Raw genomic sequence first — 22,667 nt, forward strand, 5'->3', positions numbered from 1 at the left:
CTTTAATCGTTACTGCCCCCTTTCTCTTTCACATTTGCTTTCTGATGGTTTTAATGTGGTGACATCTTTCATTAACCTTCCTAACCATCTGTGCTTCCTACCAGTCTTTAAATAGCTGCCACATTATTCCTGCTAGAAGTGATAGTATGAAGGATTTATCGTTATCAATTCTTTTTTACCTCTACGCAATTTTCCAATCTATTCTCCTCGCACCCATGCACCCATGCACCCATGCCTCTCCTTTATCACTCCAATCATTTGATCAGGGGTTTCCTCCCCCTTGCCCTGTAGTCCTGTGGCTTGCTGACTCCCTTGAGTCCAAATCCTCTTAAGGAAAAGGCTTGGATGGGAATTCAATTGCTGCACCACAAGGATTGAACCAGATCAGCCAACAAAGCGACAAAACCATTCTCCTTTCTCTTCCCCTTCCTTGCATGCCTCTGCCTCATCTCTCGCTCTTTTTTTTTTTTTTTTTTTTTCTTCCTCTGGCTATAATCTTAGGTGATAAAGGCCTATTTGTCGGTGCTGACAGCAGTTACAGGATTGTCTTTCTGGCAGGAGTGTGGAGGCTGATTTTTTCCGCTGCCTGCAAAAATAGCCATACGTATCAAAAGGAATGGGAAATATGTTATTTTATTCTAAACTTTGGTTGTCTGAACTGTCAGTCTGATTTAGTTTGTGTGGTCTGGAAGAAATGGGTCAAACTTTGACCCCCGTAGTTCTCGAGAGAGTTTTCACATTGTGGTGTTAATGATCTGACAGTGAAGAGCTCAGGATTCAAACTGGTTTTGTTACCCCAAAGACACAACTTAAAAAAACAAAAAACTAACTGAAATAGTAGTGAACTTGTGCATATGTGTGCACGCAGCTTCTTTTGCATGTACTCTTATGTTAAACCAGAAGGTGCAGCCACATCGTGGGGGCTAAATATACAACAACTCCAAAGACACACCAGCCTTTAAAAGGGTGTGTTAATGGAAACCATGCCATTCTGTTGAAAAAGTGACAGAGAAAAGCAGACCGTGTGAGGTGTGACAGATGTGTTCACTGACATGAAGCCCTATAGGACTGTGTTGATGGCTTTGACCACTAACAGAAGAAACCTCTCACAGTCGATCTATTCCCCAAAAAGAGACTTTTTTTTTTTTTTTTCCCCTGCAGGTTTTGAACTGGAATGTTTTTTTTTTTTTTTAAATATCCAGTTTCCTAAAAATGATTGATTAAATAGCCTCTCTTGCAAGGAACAAACTGCTTGAATGTGCAATGCCATTACTGAGCTGAAAGTGAATCGCTTCTGCAACTTGATTGGAGTAAGACAAGTTGATTAGCTTAGCTGCAAGTCTGCAGCACATGGTCAGTGATTAATTACACTGACCCCCTCTCAAGCCTGGAAGCATGTACATGCCATTGTTTTAAAGATTAAGGACATTGAGTTTAAAACCCTTAGCTGTCCGCCTTTATGTTAGGCATAATGTGCATGCCAGAGGTATAACCGCTAATAGGAGAGTGAAGATAAGATGTTAAAGTGCAAAAAATATATATATTTTTTCCCCATCAGATTGAGCTCTTTTCAGCATGTAATTCACACAACAAGCATTTGGCAATACTTGAACAACTGCCCAGCTCAAGAACAAAGAGTCCATGTACAAAGAATGCTAAAGCATCATGGAACAAGTGCACACACATACACAAAGCCTAATTATAGTGATAGGGTTCAAACAAAACGCATTCCAGTAGTCTGTGAGTCAGTGGTGCAGAACACAGAGCTCTGGCTGCCCCAGTGTGCCTCTCAGGTGATTATGATTCTCGTTGTGTATGTATTCTGTTTAGAGAGTATCACACACTTGACTACTATTTGACTCATCCAGCAGAAGCAGCACCTGTGTTAGTGCTGGAATGGCTGATATTGTAGGCTTGCTGCAGCTTGAAAGACTGCATTCATCCCTTTCCAGTGAGCTGACTGACAGACCGACTACCTGCTGGAAGAAATGCGTGTATGTACAGTATACGCGTTGGTTGAAAGAAAGATTGAAGGCCATGCATGTGCACACTGCATGAAGAGGTCGTTGAACGGGTCAAAGCAACTCTGATTATGGCATGGACTTTGAATGTGCTGAATCCATATATGACAAAATGAAATAGCTGCCTGGCTCAGTTTCAACATTTATTTCCTTTTACATTTTGCACCTGTGTAGAAGGTTTGGATAGTTGCATTTTAATCATATAAACTCGTGTTTTCTCATCTGTATATGCTCATTTGATTTCATAATACTTCACCTTTCATCAGGGAAGAATTGGTATGAAAGCGTAGCAGGGTTTTTCCACCTCAATTCACTAAGCTGTACTGAATTTATTTAGATGCTACACTGCCAGGTCAAGACGTTGCGTCTAGGTGGCTAAGTTTGTTTAATCTAGTCTGTCTGTGGATGTCTGCACAACCAAATGTATTTAATTATTTAACAGTGTAATGTTCCTAAAGAAGAGAGCCGAGGGTTAAATGCATTGCAGTCGGACACAATGAAAGAAAAGAAATAAGCGATTACTTTCAGGGTATATTAAGATCCTTAAAAAAAAATCTGACTTAGCTTCCAATGCTAGAGACATTCAGTACAGCTGCAGCTCATACAGGAGTTCATTTTCATTGAAACTGGATGAATAGTTTAGTGGCCAGCTGAAAATTACTCACCTACCCCAATTTAAGCAACTTTTGCTAAAATTCAGCGGTAATTATGTATTTTTGGTTGAGTCTATTTTATGAAAACTAGACTCAACCAACAATTGTGTTGTTTGAGTTTTCAGTGTACTGTGTTCATCCAAAATTAGAAAAATGTATGTATTTTGGCTGTAGACCAACTTGTCTAACAATGGATATGCGACACTTCAAAAGTATATATATGCCTGTGTGTTCTTGTGTATATCAAAGGCATTGTACTGACGGTGTGTTTTTTCCTGTGGCACAGGTGTGTGTGTGTGTGTGTGTGTGTGTGTGCGTGCGTGCGTGTGTCTGCGTGTATGTACATGCACAGCCAAGATTTATAGCAAACAGCCTGATATATCTCAGCTTGGGAACCTTGAGAAGCTTTTGAAGTTCTTATTGTTGTTGGCAAATGCAACTCCATTTACCTATGACTATAAGTAAAATATAATTCGATTCATCTGTCACTTTAAATGTTGTGTTAGTCAGCCCACTTTGAGAATTAACTTTAACTGTTTAATGAAACAAAATAAAGTTCAGTTTGTTGAGCTTGAGATCAGTGTCTCCAGTTTAGTCAACAAGTCGTAAATCTGGTGAGATCATAAAAGGATCGTTCTGGCAGCATGTTACACCAGCAATAATTAATTTTTCTTGCGTAGACTGCTGATCATTTGTCAGAATGGAGATGGAGTGGTACGATATCAAATAGCAGAAGTGCAAAATTGTGCATCAGTGAAACATTGCTGACGGAAAAGAGGTGGGGTTTCTACAGAATTTTCTTCATAGCTATAGCTACACTTTTATTTATCCACCCAATCATTTAGTACAGGGTGATAACAAAATCAGCAATGATGCTTAAAAAACATCTTAGTCTCTAATACTACTCTCAATATGAAAAGGGATGCTGCAATTAGCTACTTTTAGTATTGATTTAAATGTCTGTTATTTGTGTAATTGTGTAGTCAGTGAATATCACACTGCTTGAGTTTCAGCGAAAGATTGCAGTTATTGTGTATAATTTAAGCAACTTGTGTAAATCTAGCTGTGATAATGCACACTTGAAGGCATGCAAACATGGACCTCTATCAGAAGCGATATGTTAACATCACCTTCTGTATATATTTCTGTTATCAGGATCGTAAAACATCACTAAGATGAAGCAGAACGGTGTGTTAAAGCGTTGAGATATTTACTCATGCTTACCCTGCATGGGGGCAAAAAATTTTTTTAATTTGGTGTAATTTGTCTAGATGAGGAACTCTGTTGGCTATCTTGTTTTTTGTTCTCCACCATAAAGTCTAAATTTCCTCTCAGTAATAGATCATCACTGAGGTGTCTCACCATGTTCTGTGGAAAAAACCCCAACAACGATTGTTTCTGATGGCTGGAGGGGCCTGACTAATTCAGTTATATGTGTGTGATGTTTTGTACTTTTACTGTAGGACTCGATTGAATGAGAAACCTAACGTTAAAAAAAACATTTTTTTTTCCTCTGGATAGATGCTTTTATTTAGATATGATCTAGAGGCTGAGGCATTTATAGCTTTTAGTGGATGTTAATATTTAACTGTTGATTTTTATTCCCTCTCGCTTTTACAACTGTAAGGGACATTGATTGATAGCAGTGTTAAGTATTTTGACATACACAGTGAGAACCTGCCTCTGTGTGTATTTATACATGTGTGCATGTATTTATGTATTAACTAGGTGGTCCCAAATTTCCCACCTATTATTTCTAGCTACCCACCCTGACGTAGCAGGCTAGGACCGGTCTTGACCCGCCTGCTCCAAGGTGTATAAATCCCTGCTCTGAGAAGCGTTTAAAGGGGAAATTCCCCACCACTTTCAAAATATTAATTTCAGGCCATGTTCATAGAAATTTATGTTTACAACAGTGCAGTGAGCTGTCTTTAATTGTCATGTTTTCCTAATCAAAATTCCAGTATCCAGCCATATTTAATTTGGAGTGATAGAAACCACACAGTAAGCAGCAAGTTCTCACATTTGAGAGATTGATGCACTTTTTTTTCTTCTGAAATTATTAGTCAGTTGATGAAACATTTCATGTCAAGCAGCTAATCAAGTAATGAACTACTTGTTCATGCACTAATAAGAATTTGGTGTGTTCTCGCTGATGAAGGAAGATAATACTATTCATTATTCTGACAGTGTATGCAACACATCACATGAAGCACATGAAGTCCAAAAATAATTGTGAAAATATTTTCCACCGTCCAGCCTGTCCTCTGAACAGGCTAATCCAAAGACATGTGATAAAGAGAGACCTGTTTTCAGTCTTGCTTTCCTTTACAGATGGTGTTGGCACAGTCTGTAAGTATTCCTCTTTCCCAGCTTTCCCACCGTGTTGTCTCTTGGCTGCTGACAGCATCCGAACACAGAACTGCTTCAGTTCAGGACCGCATGGTACTCAACCACAGCACGTATGCCTGCATCAAGAGAGCAGGAAATCTTTTGACATAGAGAGGTAGTTAAAAACTGTGTGTGCTTAAGTAGGGGTGAATGTACGCACATGTTCCTGCCCACTGAGGTGAGCATTACATACCACAGCTGAAAGATGGGAGCTTTTACAGGAAATGAGGAGGGGGGGAAGAGTTATGCATGTTCTATATTGTACTTCCTCTAATATGCACTGCAGCTCCAGGGAGAACACACGCCAAGTTAGCAACATAACTATTAATTTCCTGCTCATGCATAGACAAAAGGCTTATGTCTCATATAGTGTGCACCTGTGCCCTAAAAGTTAAGCTAAGTGAGAATTAATGCGGTGCAGGTGAAAGACTGCACCGATACAGGGCCCTGGTGCCGGATAAGTTTCATGTTGTTTTGGGAGCGAGTGAATAGAAGAGAGTTACTGAGACCTTTCAGAGACAATAGGGTTTTGTCATAATGCTTATGCTTCTCCCCAGGATATACTGCAGGCTTAGGTTATTTTGAAAGGTTGACCCAAAAGCCAAAGGTGTCCATTAAGTAAATGTAGAAACTACTTCAGTAAAATGATTCCTCTCGCTTAGTGGATCTGTGTGTTTCTGTTAATGACTGACGCTATTGCTTTTACCTGGGGATTTTTTTTCTTCTTCTTCAGTCCTGCAGTCTGCTCTGAGGGACAGTCATACAAGCCTACAGTTTTGGTCCTTTAAAGTCCTTGGATTACAGCTGAAAAAAGCAACTGACTACCACAAAATGAAGGAAGAGAACTAAAAAAATATCATGGTATTAAAGCCAAAACAGCCATTGTGGGCGCATCTCGATCAATTAGAAGATTAGTTATGTGACGTAAGGATGCTTTAAAACTTAACAGAGGAAGCTAATCTGCCCCATTTAGTTTATAAGTGAGTAGTTTTGGAATATGAACAGCTTAAAAATCAGACTGACCAAGTAATCGTCTTCCCTTTCAGTAGACGGTTGAAGTGTTGGTAAAACTTTATTTTCTACTCTTGTTAAACACGTCGAGTCTCTCTTACAGCAGTTCACCGTTGTGTACACATGGCTCAGCTCCATTTTAAGAGCCTTTAAGTGGCTTGAGCCTCTGATATGTGGTGTTCATGTTATGAGCTGTGCAATCACTTCCAGCTAAATGGAGAAACTCCGGATTGTTCACATGGTGCTGATTAGTGGTTTTTGGGGTACTATCTTTCAGATAGAGAATATGAAACCTGTTTTATATAATGCACTTAAAATACCCTCGCTTACTCCATTTGCTCTTTTCGCTGCTGAACGCAAGATTATTTCTGAAGCTTCATATTTCTCTCCAGTCTGAAGGGAGCAGGGCTGTTCTGCCGAAACAAATCTTACAGTTTCACCGTTTCTCTGCACAAGAGATGACTAGAAGGTAAAACTCATTTTCCAGTGTGTAGAGTTTCATAGTTGACAAAGAATCTAGACTTTCCCGTGCATATCAGAGGCCATTTACCGGAGTGGAGAATTTTCCCCAATTCCCACCCGGTGGCCATATAAGCATGGGAGTTATAGTAGAAAAGGAGTGATTCAGTCAAGGGAGAGCAGCAGTGCTCACTCGGCCTGGGAATCTGCAAAGCTCCTTCTTGTCCAAAAGGCAGTGAAGAAGAAAAAAAAAAAAAGCCAGTTATGGTCCATGAGCGTGGATACCACAGCACTGAGGTATTTCTAAATAGAGCCATGTTGAAGCCACATGAGCTCCACATTGTTCCCCTCATTATAAGTTGTGGAAAGCGCAGAGGGGCAAATTTCACAGTGAGAAGGTTTACATTAACTTTACATTAAATGTGATCAGCGCTCCAAGAGAAGCCAGTTGACAGGATCAGACAGCCTTTAATTACAGTGCTGAAATATTTAGCGGTCTGAGATGAAGTAACTCGGCTGTAATGTGTGCACAGCACGTGAGAGAATCAATATTCTTACACTGATGCAGCCACAGAGACCCATAATTGCAACACTTCAGTGAGCAGTCACTTTTTAAAATACGCTGATTTCTTACTTTTTACAATTTTAGGGGATTGGACTGTGTTTCATATTAGTGGTGGGGTTCTTTCATCTTTTTTGGGGGGGAGGAGACTATGAAATTGACTTTCTTCCTGTTGGGAAGCAATACTGGGTAGGAAATCAGACTCACTCCAAACAGAGGTGCATGTGGCTTTGGTTCAAAAGCAGCATGTTATTGTAGGTAGGAGCCCACGTGTGCAGTTTGCATGGTACGAGCTAGAGTAATAAACTCTGGCAGCTGTGTTTGAAAGTAGCAATTAAATCCCTGCTGCCAGAAGGTGTTCATTGTTAGTGGGAGTTGTCAGAATGAACTTTGACTCGCTTTTGTTTGTTCTCGAAGAAACATGGCAGCCCTTCAAGGCTTCAGTTAGGCAAGATGGTGGCTCTAGCTAAAATAAACGGCATACAAAAGGCAACAGGCATACAACTGACATGATGCTAATGAGTAGCTGGTGTCATCAGTTTAGTTTAGCATATTAAGAGGCCTCAAACGAAAGTGAAAAAAGTAATTTTTGAGCTGATGATGATGCTTTCTGGGGACATGATCACTGATGTTTTTCACCTACAAATTCTAATGATATTCCAGTCAATAGATTTTAAGTTTTACGCTAAAAATACCACACAGTGTATGTTGCCATCATCACTAGGTTTCATTTTCTTGGTAACAGTAATGTCCGTATATAATTCTACAGTAAGGTATAAGCTCTTTCGCTGGACTTTGACATACACGTCACTAGCATGTCCATAAAAATCACCTAATTCAACATTTCACATCCTGTTCGTCAACAAAAATCCCTCCAAAAGCAGGTAGTTTTAATCTCAGATACCCTCTCTGTAGGCAGAAAATGTTCTCACTGTGCAGCGAAGAGTTACAGTAGCTGATCTGTCGTATTTCAGAAATCAGTGTGTTTGCTGAGCAGCAGAGGCTGAGGAAGTCAGGCGACACCTGCATGGAGCAGCAGCACTCGCATAAGGGACTGCCTCGCTCGATTGTTCCGCACTTCAGAGCCATTTCCTTAATCTTTTATAGGGACATAAAGTTGTAGAAGGCTGCGCTCATCCTTTTTAATGGTAGTATGCAAGAAAGGGTACAGTATGAAGAGTGGAAGGGCAGCTCATATTCTTTGCAACCCTTTGAGCCTCTCATCCTGAACATCACAGAATAGCTTTTGAAGATATTCAAGCCCACTTAGTAAGGATACCTCTTGAGTTCTTACACACAGGTCTGTACTCACTTGAAAAACTAAGCAAGTAAAAAATCTTTTCAAACATTACAAACTTGTATTGTGATGAATGATTATTTCATGCATTGCAAATGTGTGATTCATTAATGAGATGTCAAATGTTTTTGAGTCTCTGGTGCAAAGAAATGAGCAATTCTTTGGGCAAAGAAGTCTGTGTTAGCAACAGTTATTCTTTGGTGTTTGTCGTTATGCTATGATTTGGTCAGCAGTAGAATAAAATAAAATAAAAATCTTTTAATTGCATTTAGCAGTGGGTTGTAGTTGTTGGAAGGCCATGATCTTTCCCACAGTGCATCATAGAGCGAACATCCCTGGTAGCTTGACTTGGAAACCATTCTCGCTCCAGCCACCCGTCTTATGGGGGCGGGGGGGAGGCGGGGCTTGAGCCCCATGGAATGTACTGTATGCCTTTCTGTGTCAGACAGTTGTTTGTTTTGGAATGGGAGACGATGTGAATCTGAGCCCAATGCACCCACATGCTGTCCTTGTGCTCAGGTTGTTGAGGGTGGGAGCCTTTCACCTACAAGGGCAATGTGATCTCATCCTTCAGGGGCAGTGAGACACTTAAATGCAGGGGAGGGAGGGAGGGAGGGGGTTGGGTACAGCAACAAGTATTTTTTCCGAGATGTCAAATTCATCAAATTTATTTTCTGCTTACCAAAAAAAATCTCTTAAATATTCTACTCACATTGGAAGGAATAATTTTGAGCAATTTAAAGGTCAAAATGGCAATATAGGCAGCATTTTGATGTCTCTCATACCTCATACAACTGTAATCTTCAGTTACTAGATCAAAAGTGGATGCTTATGTCATTACGTGATGAGGCAACTCATAGAGAAGTTGATGCAAAAACTCCATAAATGTCAACTCCAGACTGTTGCTCTCTTTCTTATTTCCTCTCTGTCGGCCTCACTCCCACCCACACATGCTCTCACACACATGCTCACAGTGACTGTAACCCACCGCAACTCAGCTGGAATAGCTCCAGACCTTTAGGGCTCAGAGAGAGTTTGATTTGTGTTGACTTCCTGCAGGAACTCCCCCTCTCCTCAGCCCACAGCTCAAAGACTATCAATTAGTTCCTTATTATGATCCCTGGGAGGGCAATAAAAGTTAGAGTGGGTTCAAAAGAGCACAAAGGCAGGCAGGCAGACAGACACATGCCACCCCCCCCACGCACATGTGCGCACACACACACACACTCTTAACCTTTTTTGACCAGTCAGTGTTAGAGTTACAGTTGGACATCCTCACTGGCAGTCCTGTGGGTGGCTGTTACTGCCTCTTCTTCCTATTTACATTTTCCAAACAATGCTCACCGCCCACATACATGACTCACAGAGACCCGTTTTCTGTCCATCTTTGCTGTCAGCTTGTTAAACCTTCAGCAGGTGTTTGTGGGACCAGTGTGATGTTTGGATGTGTTGCGCTATTGGGGGAACATATATCATTTGCTTTGAGTATTTGAAACAGTAGCTCAAGGTAACTGGTGGTAGAGGTGAGAGGTGTATTTGAGGTTAAAAAAGAATAAATAAGCATAATAATTTATTGCTAGTTATCACACTAAAGCTGCATTTTGTGTGTTGTTGTTTTTTTCTGATTTCCTCTACACTAAAAGTTCTGCCAGTGTGTAATAATTTATCTCACTGCTTCAAGGTATTATAAAATGTCCCTCACTGTAGTTAGATAAATTATCATAGCAACGAGCAGCCTGGTTATTAATCGTAACTAGGCTGCCTGTTGCTATAAATTGGTGGTTACTTTAATGATTAGAGAGGTCACAGCAGCTATTTTAGAAACACATATGCACACAGGTAGTGATTTAAGCAGTACAGCAAATAATTATTTTTCTATTTAAGGAAGAAAAAGGAAAAAAACAAAAACTAATCTAGACCAGAAAAATATGCTCGGCGTTAGTAAAGGGTTCAGATTTCTGCTAACACTATGACACAAAACATGATCTAACAGCTGTGGCAAAGTTCAGGACTCAATCTGAGACCGGCTGCTGTCTAAAAATTGATTTTACTGTAAGACTGAGTCTGTGTGCGACAGCCCACCTGCCCGAGGTAGAACAGTACAGATTGTTCTTTACTCTTGTAAGTATTGTTACGGTAACTGTTGTTACCTCTATAAACAGGCTCAGCTTTCTTATTTCCAGGATGCACATCCTATAGGAAACCCTATGGGGTTGCAAGTATTTAATAAACTCAGAGGAAATACTCCTGCAGTTAGCTGAAAACGGCAAACACAATTTCAGCCTCTGCTGCGGAAATTCACAAAGCAGATATAAATCATGCCTCATAAAAGATTGTCCTGAAGGAAAAGTTGATGTTATTGCTCTCTTCCTCTCCCCCCCCCTTTGCCTTCAGAACTGCCTCCATTCTTCGTGGCAATGATTCAACAAGGTGCTGGACACATTCCAGAGATTTTATTCCTTATTGACGTGATGGCACTGTGCAGTCGCTGCATATTTGTCAGCGCTATTGGAATGAGATCTGGTGACTGTGGAGTCCATTTCAGTACAGCGAATGAACAGTTGTGTTGAAGAAACCAGTTTGAGATCATTTGTGCTTAATGACATGGTGCATTATCCTACTGGAAGAACTGCCAAGAAATTGTCCCCCACACCATCATACCCCCTCCACCAATAGCCTGAAACACTGATACAAGGCAGGTTGGTGTTTTGCTGCTGTAGCTCATCTGCTCCAAGGTTTTGATGTGTTGTGCATTCAGATCTTCTGCATAGCTTGGTTGCAATGAGTGGCTACTTAACTTCCTGTTTCCTTCCTATCAGCTTGAAGCAGTCTGGCCATTTTCCTCTGACCTCTGATGCCAAAAACATCAAAACTGCTTTTCTTTGTGTAAACCCTAGAGATGTTTAAGTGAGGAAAACAACACTTAGATCACATTTCTTTCTCATTTTGATGCTCGGTTTGAACTCTATCAGGTCATCTTGCATTAAGTTGGTGCATGATTGGCTGCTTAGATATTTGTGTTAACAACCAGATGAATGGGTGTGCCTAATCAAATGGCTAGTTGAGTTTTGCTGTGAATCGTGCTGCTTTTTAATTGTAGCAAAATCTTGCGGCTGTTTCTGAAAGGACTGACGATTATTATTTGTGAAGGATTAATTAAGTGTGATTCAGATATCATGACCTTACTAAATAGAATTGAGATGGTAACCAACTGCTGGATTTTTAATTACAGAATTTTTAGATACTAGTTTCCTTTATTGCGTTATTCTAATAATTCTCGCTATAATACTTTGCTCTATGCAGATAAAATCATCCCTTTCTGCAACAGTCTTTTGATTACGGGTGATTTATTTGTTATTGTGAAACTAACTACTTAACTGCCCTCAATTAAAGTGGATTTATCCTTAATTTTAAGGATTTAAGCTGATGCAACAGGTCCCAGGACTATTACTCAGACTTCTTGACATTGGAAATAATGCCTCCACTAAGCGAATCTTTGCCTCTTCCTCTTCTTCTGCCTAAGGGTGCAGGAGGACCGTCTCGTGTGCTCCTCTCAGCTTGCATCCCCTCCTTATTTCTGCTGTTTTTGTCCTGTCTGCTGTGATGAAGTCCAGGATATGAAGGAGGCAGTGGGAGAAAAAGAGAGTGGGCTTGGTTTGTCGACAGGAGGGTGAAACAGGGCAGAGCACGGGTGCTGCTCAGCAGACTGTCTTGCTATATTGACCTCCTCTATTGAACTACAGCAGGCCAAGTAGAACAGATAAAGTAAAGTCCAGCAGGCCAATCTGCCATCTTTACTTTGTTAATTAGGGATTAACACACTATTTATTTCACTGTCTTTCTTACACACACCTGCCCTTTGCGTATTATTGACTTCCAGGACAGAACCAAGCCGACAGCGCGCTCCATAGAGTAAAGCTAATACAGGATACACATGAAGAATGTTGATGTTACAAAACTTAAGAGATATTTCAGTAATCATGTAGTAAATTAGGACTTAAGGCTACATAGAACAATAGTTTTCATGAGTGCAGCCTATACATCCTTAAAGTTACTGGTAGATGTTGTTTTTCCTATTTTAAACCCTTTTTTTCCCTTTAAATCACATATTTTTTTCATCCCCTGCTTTCACTGCAGAATAAATAAGAATGGCATTACTCTTCTCATGTAGCTGTCCACAAGAAAGCAAAGAAGTGTGTTTTAACATTTCAGTCTAGCATGTCTAAGTGCTTCAAAGCCTAAACCCTTGCTGTGGAAAGCAACATCTTGAATGCTCACATCTTTTCTTTCCTTTTTCCTCTTTTTTTAAAATTTCTGTGACATGTGCATTACCTCACAAACACCCTATGAACTAAAGAATGGTAATACAACTTATAAATATAATAAATAATATAGATACATACAAGTTATTCTCAGGCAAAGATGATGAATCTTATTACGTCTCAGCTCTGTGGCACAAGACGGCACATGGCAGGTTTCTAATTTGCAGCTATTTTGCTAGAAAGATGTCAAAAAGTGAAGCATCTCCATGCAGCCTAGATGACAACTAAGTACCATAATGTCTTGCAACTGCATGCTAACAAAGTACGGCATTAGGATTGCCAGTCTCAGATAATTATCAAGTTATTGTCGGTGCATTTCCCCACATCCTCCAACTCTGAAACACAGCAAACCTTTAAGAGCCACTTAACATTTAAATTTGTCCAATAATAAATCATTAATATGATGTAGCGCGCTTCACCAGTGTAAATTTGCTCCCTGAAACAATGTCTAATAAAAGAAAGGAAATGTATTAAGCTGAAGGAATATCTGAAAGTGGCTAGTGTAAGTGCATATACTCTAGACATTCTGATTAAATATTGAGAAGGTACTCCTGTAAAGCACAAAGATGTGAAGCACAACGACAGTGCTTGAAAAGCAGAGTTTTTTTCCCCTCTCTTTGGTAGTTCTTTTGCAGGCACCTTGCAGTTCTGTGGTATACTTAAAAAATTGTTAAGAACCAGAGAAAGTGTCAGACCAGCGAGGAAAGATCTGAGACGCTGTCTGTCTGCTGGCCCCTGTGCACTTGTTTTCCACATTTTCCTCTCTCTGAAGTTGGTGTTATGATGTGTGTGTCTGTGTATTCGTCTCGCGCCTTCAAGATGTGTGTGTGTGTGTGTGTTCCTGTGTTGGCACATGCGTGTGTCCCATGGGCTCTTTCATGGACACGCATATGCTTGTGTGAGTGTCTGCATTCCTTTGAGGAACAATATTTCCCCTGGCCTGAATTGACGTTGAGCTAATATTTGTTGTGTTTGGGGAGAGAGCAGTGTGTCAACAGTAGAAAGTGAGGACCCAGGCACAGACGAGATGGCTCCATTTCACCCATGTATCCTCTAATTCTTACTGTCCCGTCTCTTATAGAAAAAGAGAGGTGCAAATATGCCTTAAAAACCCTGCTAGACATGGACTTAGCAATTTTTGACGAGCTTTTAGCAGGGCATCCTGAGGCTACAAACTTCTCTTCAGCAGTGGCTTATTGCCCCCTTGCCTCCCTCTCTCTTTTCTCATCCTCTCCCTCATTTGTCCACCACTACCCTCTCTTTTATCATCACTCTCCTCTGTCATTGCCCTCCTTCTCTGTCATCTGTTTTGCACAATCCTAGTCTCAAGATCTTCATGCAGTCGTTGGATGTATAGGTTAACCAGACAGAGTGGCAGGAAAATGCAGCTGGACAGACCTCCTGCTGGCCTATTAGTTCATTATCAGGCAGAGGTGCCAGATACAGCAGCTCTTAACAACTAATAGAGCATACATTGCAAGCCACTACCTCATTACAGCAGCTCGCCTTCCTTTTTGCTTGCCTTCATTTGCTCTGTTTTTGTCGATCCCTTTATCTCTTTGCCTTTCACTGTCTGTGAGCTTGGTCAGACTGTGTAGGATCTGCTTGTTAAGGTGTCCAAATGAGATTCTGTGTGTGTGTGTGTGTGTGTGTGTGTGTGTCTGTCTGTCTACAGACAGTGCCCTTGTGTGTCCCCGTTTATGGGAAGGCACAAGACTCTAGTTATTCACTGTGATGATAAAAAGGTTTGGATAGTTCTATCAAGGCCGTGACAGAGCAGATTTTCTCTCAAATGAATAAGACAAAAAGCCAGCAGCTCTATGGTTTGGTATTGAACCTACATTTGGTTGGTGTAAAGGGTCAAGTATTTTATAACTCTTGATGAACAGCAACCTCTGAAGCCACAACTGTTTACTTTAGTGGCAGTGCCAACCTTCACAGGGTACTGGTTATACTACACCATGCAACAAGGAATGTATAACTGAATACTTCTTTCTTACAAGGCCAACTTTTTATTTGTAACGGAAAGATTATGGTTCTCAGAAAAGTAAATATTCTCGTTGTAAAGTTCAAAAGATTAGTAATGTCAGTGTGGGCATGGTCTGGATTAAAGTACAAGGCATCGCCTCCACTAACACCAATTTGACTTGCTGCTGCAGTGAGACTCAGACAGACCTTTTGCACTATACTATCACACGACGTTGCATGGCCATACATCAAAAATTGAACCAGGCTCATATCAGGGCATAGGTTCATTGCAGAGAATGAACATGCTATTGTCATTGTTAATAGAGCAGAGTAAGGATGACTGCTGGAGCCTGGGTATACTTTGATTACAGATAAATTGCTATGCAAAAGCCTTCAAGAGCCACCCTTTATTCCTTTATTTTTTGCTAGGAAAATGGGAAACAGATGCAGTGATTTATTGAAACATTTTATTGACACAAAAAAGAGTTTGTGCAATTCCAACAAGCTTAAATGTGAGTATTTTGTTCAAACACATTTATTCTTCAACACAATCTAACTGAGTTCTCCAAGTTTCTTGAAGGACATTGAGAGCTCTTCTTTGGATGTTGGCTGCCTTCAGTTCCATTCTCTGTCAAGCATACCGTGCTCCAAAATGACCCCTTTTTTAGCTAATAGTGCTTTGGAAAAAACCCCATTGTACAAAAAAAAGAATTATGCCCATCAAACTGTGTTACCCTTATTTGTAGATTCAGCTAAAGAAATGAGAACAGTGTGTTTATGCGATTTGTTGGTTCTTTGCCAAGTTGTCTGCTATGTGTAGACTTAACACTGGTCCATTCCATAAACAAAAAAAAGTGGTTTATAAAAATACATAAATAAACATTCTGAAAAAGGAGTGAAAAAGCAGCAAATGTCCAAAGAAAATATCTGCAAGACCTCCAGAAAGCCTGGAGACCTGTTGCTCAGGACCACTTTGAAAAATGACAAGAACTTCAGGCTCCTTGGAAGCAAAATATAAAGAAACGAGGGTCGCTCAAGACTTTTGCACGCGACTGTACCCGAAGAAGGCAGGTGTTCAGTACTTCTATTAACACCAAGCAGAGTAAATAGCACCCTGTGAAAAGAGTATACTGATATTGCTTTGGATTATAGACTGAATTACTGCTGGTCTAATTTTTTCTTTTCACTGAAATTTTACATTAGTCTTCGGATTTCTTATTTCTTATTCTTACTTATTTCCAATTTTTCTGATTTAATCGGTACTTTTTGAGCAAAAGGACAGTATATTGGTTTCTGGGTTTATAAGAAGTAATCTTTAAATTGATCTTTTGCTGTGTAATGGATGGCTTTATGAAATTGTTGCTAAAAGTTGCTAAGTTGGATAGTTCCTATTAGATCCTTATCACTACCCCCTTCGTACACTCAATCCTTTTTGCAGCACTATGGGACTTTTTAGGTAACTGTTGCTTAGACTAGACCAGCAACACAACAGTGAAGCAATGTAATAAAAAAAAAAAAGTGGGCTTCTGCAAATCTGTTTGGTAGCTAGTTTTTGGTGTGTGTCCTGCTTTAGCTGGTGGCAGATTGATGTCTGGGCCGGCATAAAGCCTGTGATAAGGGCTAAAAGCAGAAAACAAACTGTAAATGTCACTGGATTGATAAAGAGAAAGAGAGCAACGTTTATCAGGCCTGTTGTGTCTGTGCACACACTTTTCTGTGTTAGTGATAAAGTCAGCTTTATCAAGTTTATATTGTGTAGACTCACAAGAACGCATGCTTTTTAGTTTCTTTGTCTCCCTGAGTGTCAGAGTCGCTGAAGTTTATCGAGGTCAGACCTTTTCGTCCTCTCCGATCTGCACTGATTTTGTGTTGCAGTGAAGCTTGCACAGTTGATCCACTCTAATCCAAAAGCTTTGTTCACACAGTTTTGTACCTACATGTCTGAAATATAAAAGGGAAAAAAAGTCTCTACATGTCTGAAAATCTCGAGAGATTTTCCTGTCTGCTTTCGAGAGATGTGAGTGTCATTACAGTTTGATGTAGCCTTGTTGCAACCACCGTAAGCTGAAATTCTTCACAAAAAATGATTTTACCGTGTATATAGTATACTATCACAAAATATATAACAACAATTATACCCCAAGATTTAAAAAAAAAACTATATTTAGCTACTAAAATGTATATCATTTTTTGTTTTATTCATTCAAGTGTTTAACAATGTGATGTGCTCAATTGCTCACTCTAATATGTGTCTTATGTGTATTTAATTAATATTTATGAATGCTTGCATACATTTGTAAAACATGTATACTTATGCATGTGTGTGTGTGTGTGGCCTCAATCTCGTTAGTGGTCTTTGTCACTATTTAATCTGTGGCCTACCTCCTTTCGGTCTATTGTGCCTATATCTCCAGTGCATAAAGGCCTATAGACCCGTGGGGGAGGGGGCTGTTTGGAGGAGAGAAAGGTTAAGATAAAGTTGCTTTGAACAAATTCGCTCTTTGATCAGGTGGTTCACTGGTGAAAGGCCTTTTTTCCACAAGTCAGTTGTGAGAGGAGAGATGGATAAACGTATTGTTCTGTTTCATCTCCCTTCTGTCTTCCTTTATCCTCTTTCACACTGCTGTGTAGTCCCTGCCTCTTTTGTTATGGAGAGTGACTGTGTGGAGTCGTGAAAGAAAGGCCAAACGCATATGTGCACACAATGACTTAAAAGCAATGCAGACAACGCTCGTGTTAGAATGCTTAGTGTAATTGGAAATGCCGAGAAACATCAGGAATGCAACTGAAAGGAAAACTTTTCCTGTCTCCTCTGCTTCCTTTAATTCATAGAAGTAAGAGCGTTTAATAAGCCAAAATGTCATGCTTGAATGTTTGTTGCTTTTAAAGTGTTTTATGTCACTACAAGATAAATACTTTGCATTTTTGACTTCTGAGCAGCCAAAACAAGCAACTCAAACAAGCTGTGTTCAAACACGGAACATGTAAAACTGGTATAAATGAGAGGTTTTGGCCAATTTTCCTAAAAAGAAATAAAATAACAGACTTCGAGACAAGCCAATTGATTTCCTGCAGTCTAACCTGTTTTCCCCCCCTTTTATAATCATGAAAATATCTTCAGGGCAGACGTGGAGCTGTAGCAACCAGCTAAATGGTACAAAACACACAGATGCACAGCAACTATGTATAGGGGGGTCTTTTGAAAGCAGGGCTATTGTTATAAGAAGGGGCAGGACAGCCAAACACAGATTGGCGAATGGGACTTTAATACATGTTGCCATGGACACATTTATAGCTAGTCCAGTCACACACACTCAACACAACATGTACATAGCAGCGTCTAACATACTCACTTACTGATATTTTTCCCAATGTCCACCTGGTGCTGGAAAATCTCTTTTCTTATCTTATTTCCTGTTAGAATTTCAACTTACACAGCACGTCAGGAGGTGCTTTCTAAACACACATTCACTGTCAGACCGTGTTCTTTTTAGCCAATCACTCCATTAAGCCAGAACACAAACATTCCCACTACACTGGGCTGTTGTCTAGGCGATGATGCTGAGAGAGAAGCTACATGTTCTGACTGGTTAGTCATCTGTGCTTCATTGAAGTAAAAAAAAAAAAGAACAGGTGTCATCTACTCCAGCAGTTTAGTTCTAGTGATGCCGATGCCAGTCTGTACAGTTATGATTGATCTGTATCAGCATTTATGATGAGCAGATTGGTAACAAGTAGGGCTGCCACAAACGATTATTTTGATAGTCGACTAGTCACCGATTATTTATGCGATTAGTCGACTAATCAGATCATCATCCACTGGACATAAAACTACAGCTTATTGCACCAGCAGCATCTGCTCTTATATAACTATCATTAGCTTACAGCTTTAAGCTTTTAAGGTGCTAACTAAAAATAAAGACAAGATGATAGTTTATTCAATTTTAATGAAATTTGCAGATTGTTTCGGTAAAGTTTAATAAACTCCTTGCTATCTAAAATATAACAGGACACCGGAGTATATTCTCCAGCATCTCACACTTCTGATAATCAGCTGTCTGCTTTACGTTTATTCAGCTGTGTAAAAACTATAACTTTAATCTCAGCCAAACCGATTTACTCAGGAACAAATAAAATACTAAAAAAAAAAAAAAAAAAAAGCCAAACAACAACATTTTTAATTTATCTAAGTGACTCATATATATTTAACCTGAGTCGCGAAAGACGGCGGTGGGTTTGAAAACAATTTGCCGGGAGTCCGCGTTCTCACGGCGCTAGTGACCTAGCCCCCGGCTAGCTATCGAGCTAGTGGGTAACAGACGTCTCCGAAAACGTCGGAGCGCTTTTGAAAATATGTGGTGTCCTGATAAACTGAGCCGATATTTGAGGTTTACACAGCTACATTCTCGCCTGAAAATATGTTAAACGTTTATTTTGTGACCCAGAAAGAATAATAAGAGTAATATTAAAACTAACTAGCTACCGCCATTGTTGGAAACTAAGCTGGGCCGCGCTATGAATTCTGGGACACAGCTGCTTCTTCTTCTTCGGGGTTTAACGGCAGCTGGCATCCTTGTACATGCAGTGCTGCCATCTTCTGTTTCAGTCCGTTATTACACTCTTAAATCCTGCTACTTCTGCGTCTTTTGCGATCTTACAAAGCTTCAAACGACACGTCGACTATTAAATCAGTCGTCGACGATTTTGATAGTCGACGTAATCGTGACTAGTCGACAAATCGTGGCAGCCCTAGTAACAAGTAAATTAATAACTACATATAAGATTTGTATAACTACAGATGTTGGGGAAATCTTTTTGTTTCGTATGTTGGAAAGAAATAAAACAAAAATAAAAAGGTATCAATCTTAAAAATTGTTTACTGGCTGGGCTCTAATTTTGTGACAATGTTATCACGTTAAAGGTAGTGTAAATCTTGGCTGCTTCAGCTTAAACAAAGGGTGATATGTTAATGTATTTTATGCATATGCTGTGTTTAATATGTTGAGAATTCCTAATTCGCAGTGAAGACTGCAACCTATTATTTTAGTCTTTGTATTTCCTTCTTCAGAAATTTCACTGATAGCAGTTTTGAGTACAAAGGAGGTGTTTATTTCTGGCATTTAAAACAGTAAACAGCTAAAGTGTGCTAAAAGCAGAGTTACTAATGATTTAAACGGTACAAAAATAAAAAGGCTGGACACTAGATTTTGATTTAAGCTTGTGAATGTGTGAAAACAGGATACGTGATTATGTGAAACTCCTGCATGTCAGCAGTAAATCGGATGTATAAAAAAGTCGCATGAGTCTTCAACTCCTTGTTATCTTGTTATTTTACAGATAGCACAAGCACCCAAGATTCCCTCACAGGCTGATGACTTATACCTGGATGACACAGGCTCAGGAGGTTACTACCCTGAAGATGATGATGACTTTAACTCAGGGTCTGGCTCAGGTAAGACATTATCGCACATGCTGACGGAGTTGGGTGAAGACGCTCACTTACAGTCTTAGCAAGTAATCTCTCAGAGGCATGATGACATCCATTCTCCCGTCCACTGCTTGTAACTTTTATGAGCTCTGAGTTGTTTTGTTAGTTTTTTTTATTAACCAGCAGACTTGAGCTGTGTCATAATTTCTTCCCCCCTCTTCTCTTTCCTTAATCACCTTCCTTTCTCGCCTTTGTCTATTCTTTGTTCGCTGCCTCTCTCTCACTCGATTTTAAATTAAGATTGCCTTGTCACTGAGACTGCTGTGGGCAAGTGTGCAAATTTTACGTTTCTTTTTTATTAGTTCTTTGCTCTGCTCGCCTTAAGCACCTTTATAACACTCATTCCTTGGTCAAAAGTAACTCTATTTTCGAAGAGAGTTGTATAAATCCACAGAGAAAAGGTCAGAGTAGGTAAAAGGAGCGCAGACTGTGATCAATAACCCATTCAATACTGTACAGAGTGTATATCCTATTATTCTGCTCTGCCACTCTATATTCTATTGGAGATTAAAACTGCAAATACATTAAAATGAATTCCACCTGTGTGAAATTAAGCAAGACAAAGTGTGTAATTCCAGACATACTGATATAATGTAAATCCATATTTTACCTCTTTGCACCCACATATCATAATCTTTACATTTTATTCTGTATTATAACATCCAGTGAAACTAACTTCCCATTAAGGATGCAGCAGGAATTACACTGACCAGATATGCGTGTTTCTTCTAGGTGGTGGTGAAGAAGCGATAGAGGAATCAGTGACTGTCACTATGGTTTATATCGAGCCCAGTGTGGGACAACCTACCCAGGATTCCACAAAAGATTTCACCCCGAGAATGGACACAGACCCGGTTAGAGAAAAATCCGGGAAGAGCATACCAAGGAAACCATTCACAACAAAGGTAAGATGTCACTTATGTCTGTGCCATAGAACTTTTATAGCACCAGACAAGAGTTTAGACGATGATGTTGCAGTTGGCCTCAAAGTGGGGGGGATTGGCAGCTGTGGTATAGGTGGAAAGGTGGGCCGTATACCAATCAGAGGCTCAGTGGATCGCTTCCCAGCTCCAACGATCCATGTTTTGAAGTATCCTTGTGCAACTGAATCCCGAGTTGCCCCCAATGCAACATTAGAGTGTGAGTATGTGTGTGAGTGTTAGATAGAAGTGCTTAGGTGTAGATAAGAGCATTCTATGAAAGTGTGTATGGTGGGGTGAATGAGACTTTGAGTGTTCAAAGTTGAGTGGAAAGGTGTTATATAAGTGTCATTTACTACTCCCATTGTTTTAACTCACTTTGCTAAGCTAAATGCCGTTTGGGTGTTTAATTATAGCTTCAAGACATGCTCCTCAAGTACTTGCAAGGAAGCAGAAAAGATTATAGCCCTAAAAATGAGCTATTCCTTCAAGGAGACATTAAATGATTAAATGTCTTAAGTGTTTGTATCTGTTGGGATACATAGAAACACCACCAGGGATGCTGCTGGTGGAAAATTCTTGCTATGAGCTCAATTTTTTTTTTTTCTAAGCAGCTATATTTTATAATGCCACTTTGTGACTCAGTCATTTGTAATCACGGTGGCTCATCTGTAACTGTCGTGACTCAACAGAGAGTAACACAGTGCCTCAGTATGTCTTTAGCTGACCCAGTATGCCATGAAATCCTCTATAATACCAGGAGCTGCGAGGTTGCTTTCAGGATAAAGATCAAGTGCTCATGTCAGATCTCACTGTTTTTGCCCCATTGCAAATTATGGAGGATTACATCTCTCTTGGACATAAGCACATATTCTGGAAGCATCCTAGATTTCATTTCTGTGTTGCACTCTTACTGTAACATGCTGGATACTACATCTGTTTGGGATTAGTCGTCAAGGTCTCAACTCCCTAAGCCTACCTGGACATGTTCCATTTTTTCCCTCTTGCCACTGTCCGTGCCTCTTAGGCCAAACGCGCTGGCTCACTTCCATTTTGGCACCTTGCACACTTCTTACTGTTGTTTGAAAAAGTACATGGGCCCAAATAGTTTTCCTAGTTTTCTAGATGTTTAAAAAAAAACCTTGGGGTCACTGGCTCAGTTTTTGTTGCCTACTTTTCCAGGGGATTCCACTAATCTCTTTGGAATATCTGGATTTGTTACATTTTCATCTTTATTCAGCATTTTTAGATTTCACTGGCCAGATTACATTTTAGCCCCGCCTCAATTTTTGAGTAGACAGCCGTACTAAAAATTAGTTTTTCCTCTAAAAGTTAACTATGTGGGAAAATGCACACATTAGTTAGATGACCTCTCATGTGTCTGAGCTAATACTAAAGCAACAGCTAGTTAGTGAAGCTTAATGTACAGCATAGACTGATTACCAGACGCTACAATAACATGTGCTTACCTCTGAAATCGTACATTTTCCTAGAAGCTTTGCCAACACTGTAAGGTTTCAAGGAATCAGAAATTGTACACACAAACCCTTAATTATCAGTTTTTCTCTTAAGCAA

The 22,667-nt window shown here is 39.9% G+C and overlaps 1 protein-coding gene across 1 annotated transcript in view; it reads left to right on the forward strand.

The window, feature by feature from the left end:
* sdc2 (syndecan 2) overlaps positions 1-22,667 on the forward strand; it is a 43,904-nt gene that overhangs the window by 14,646 nt on the left and 6,591 nt on the right. The window contains exons 2-3 of the mRNA XM_040020981.1: positions 20,022-20,136; positions 20,905-21,077. Coding sequence (XP_039876915.1) covers positions 20,022-20,136; positions 20,905-21,077 — 288 coding nt within the window. The remainder of the gene's footprint in view (positions 1-20,021; positions 20,137-20,904; positions 21,078-22,667) is intronic.

Source organism: Simochromis diagramma, unplaced genomic scaffold, assembly GCF_900408965.1.
Source record: "Simochromis diagramma unplaced genomic scaffold, fSimDia1.1 OVJJ01000753.1, whole genome shotgun sequence".
Taxonomy (NCBI): Eukaryota; Metazoa; Chordata; class Actinopteri; order Cichliformes; family Cichlidae; genus Simochromis; species Simochromis diagramma.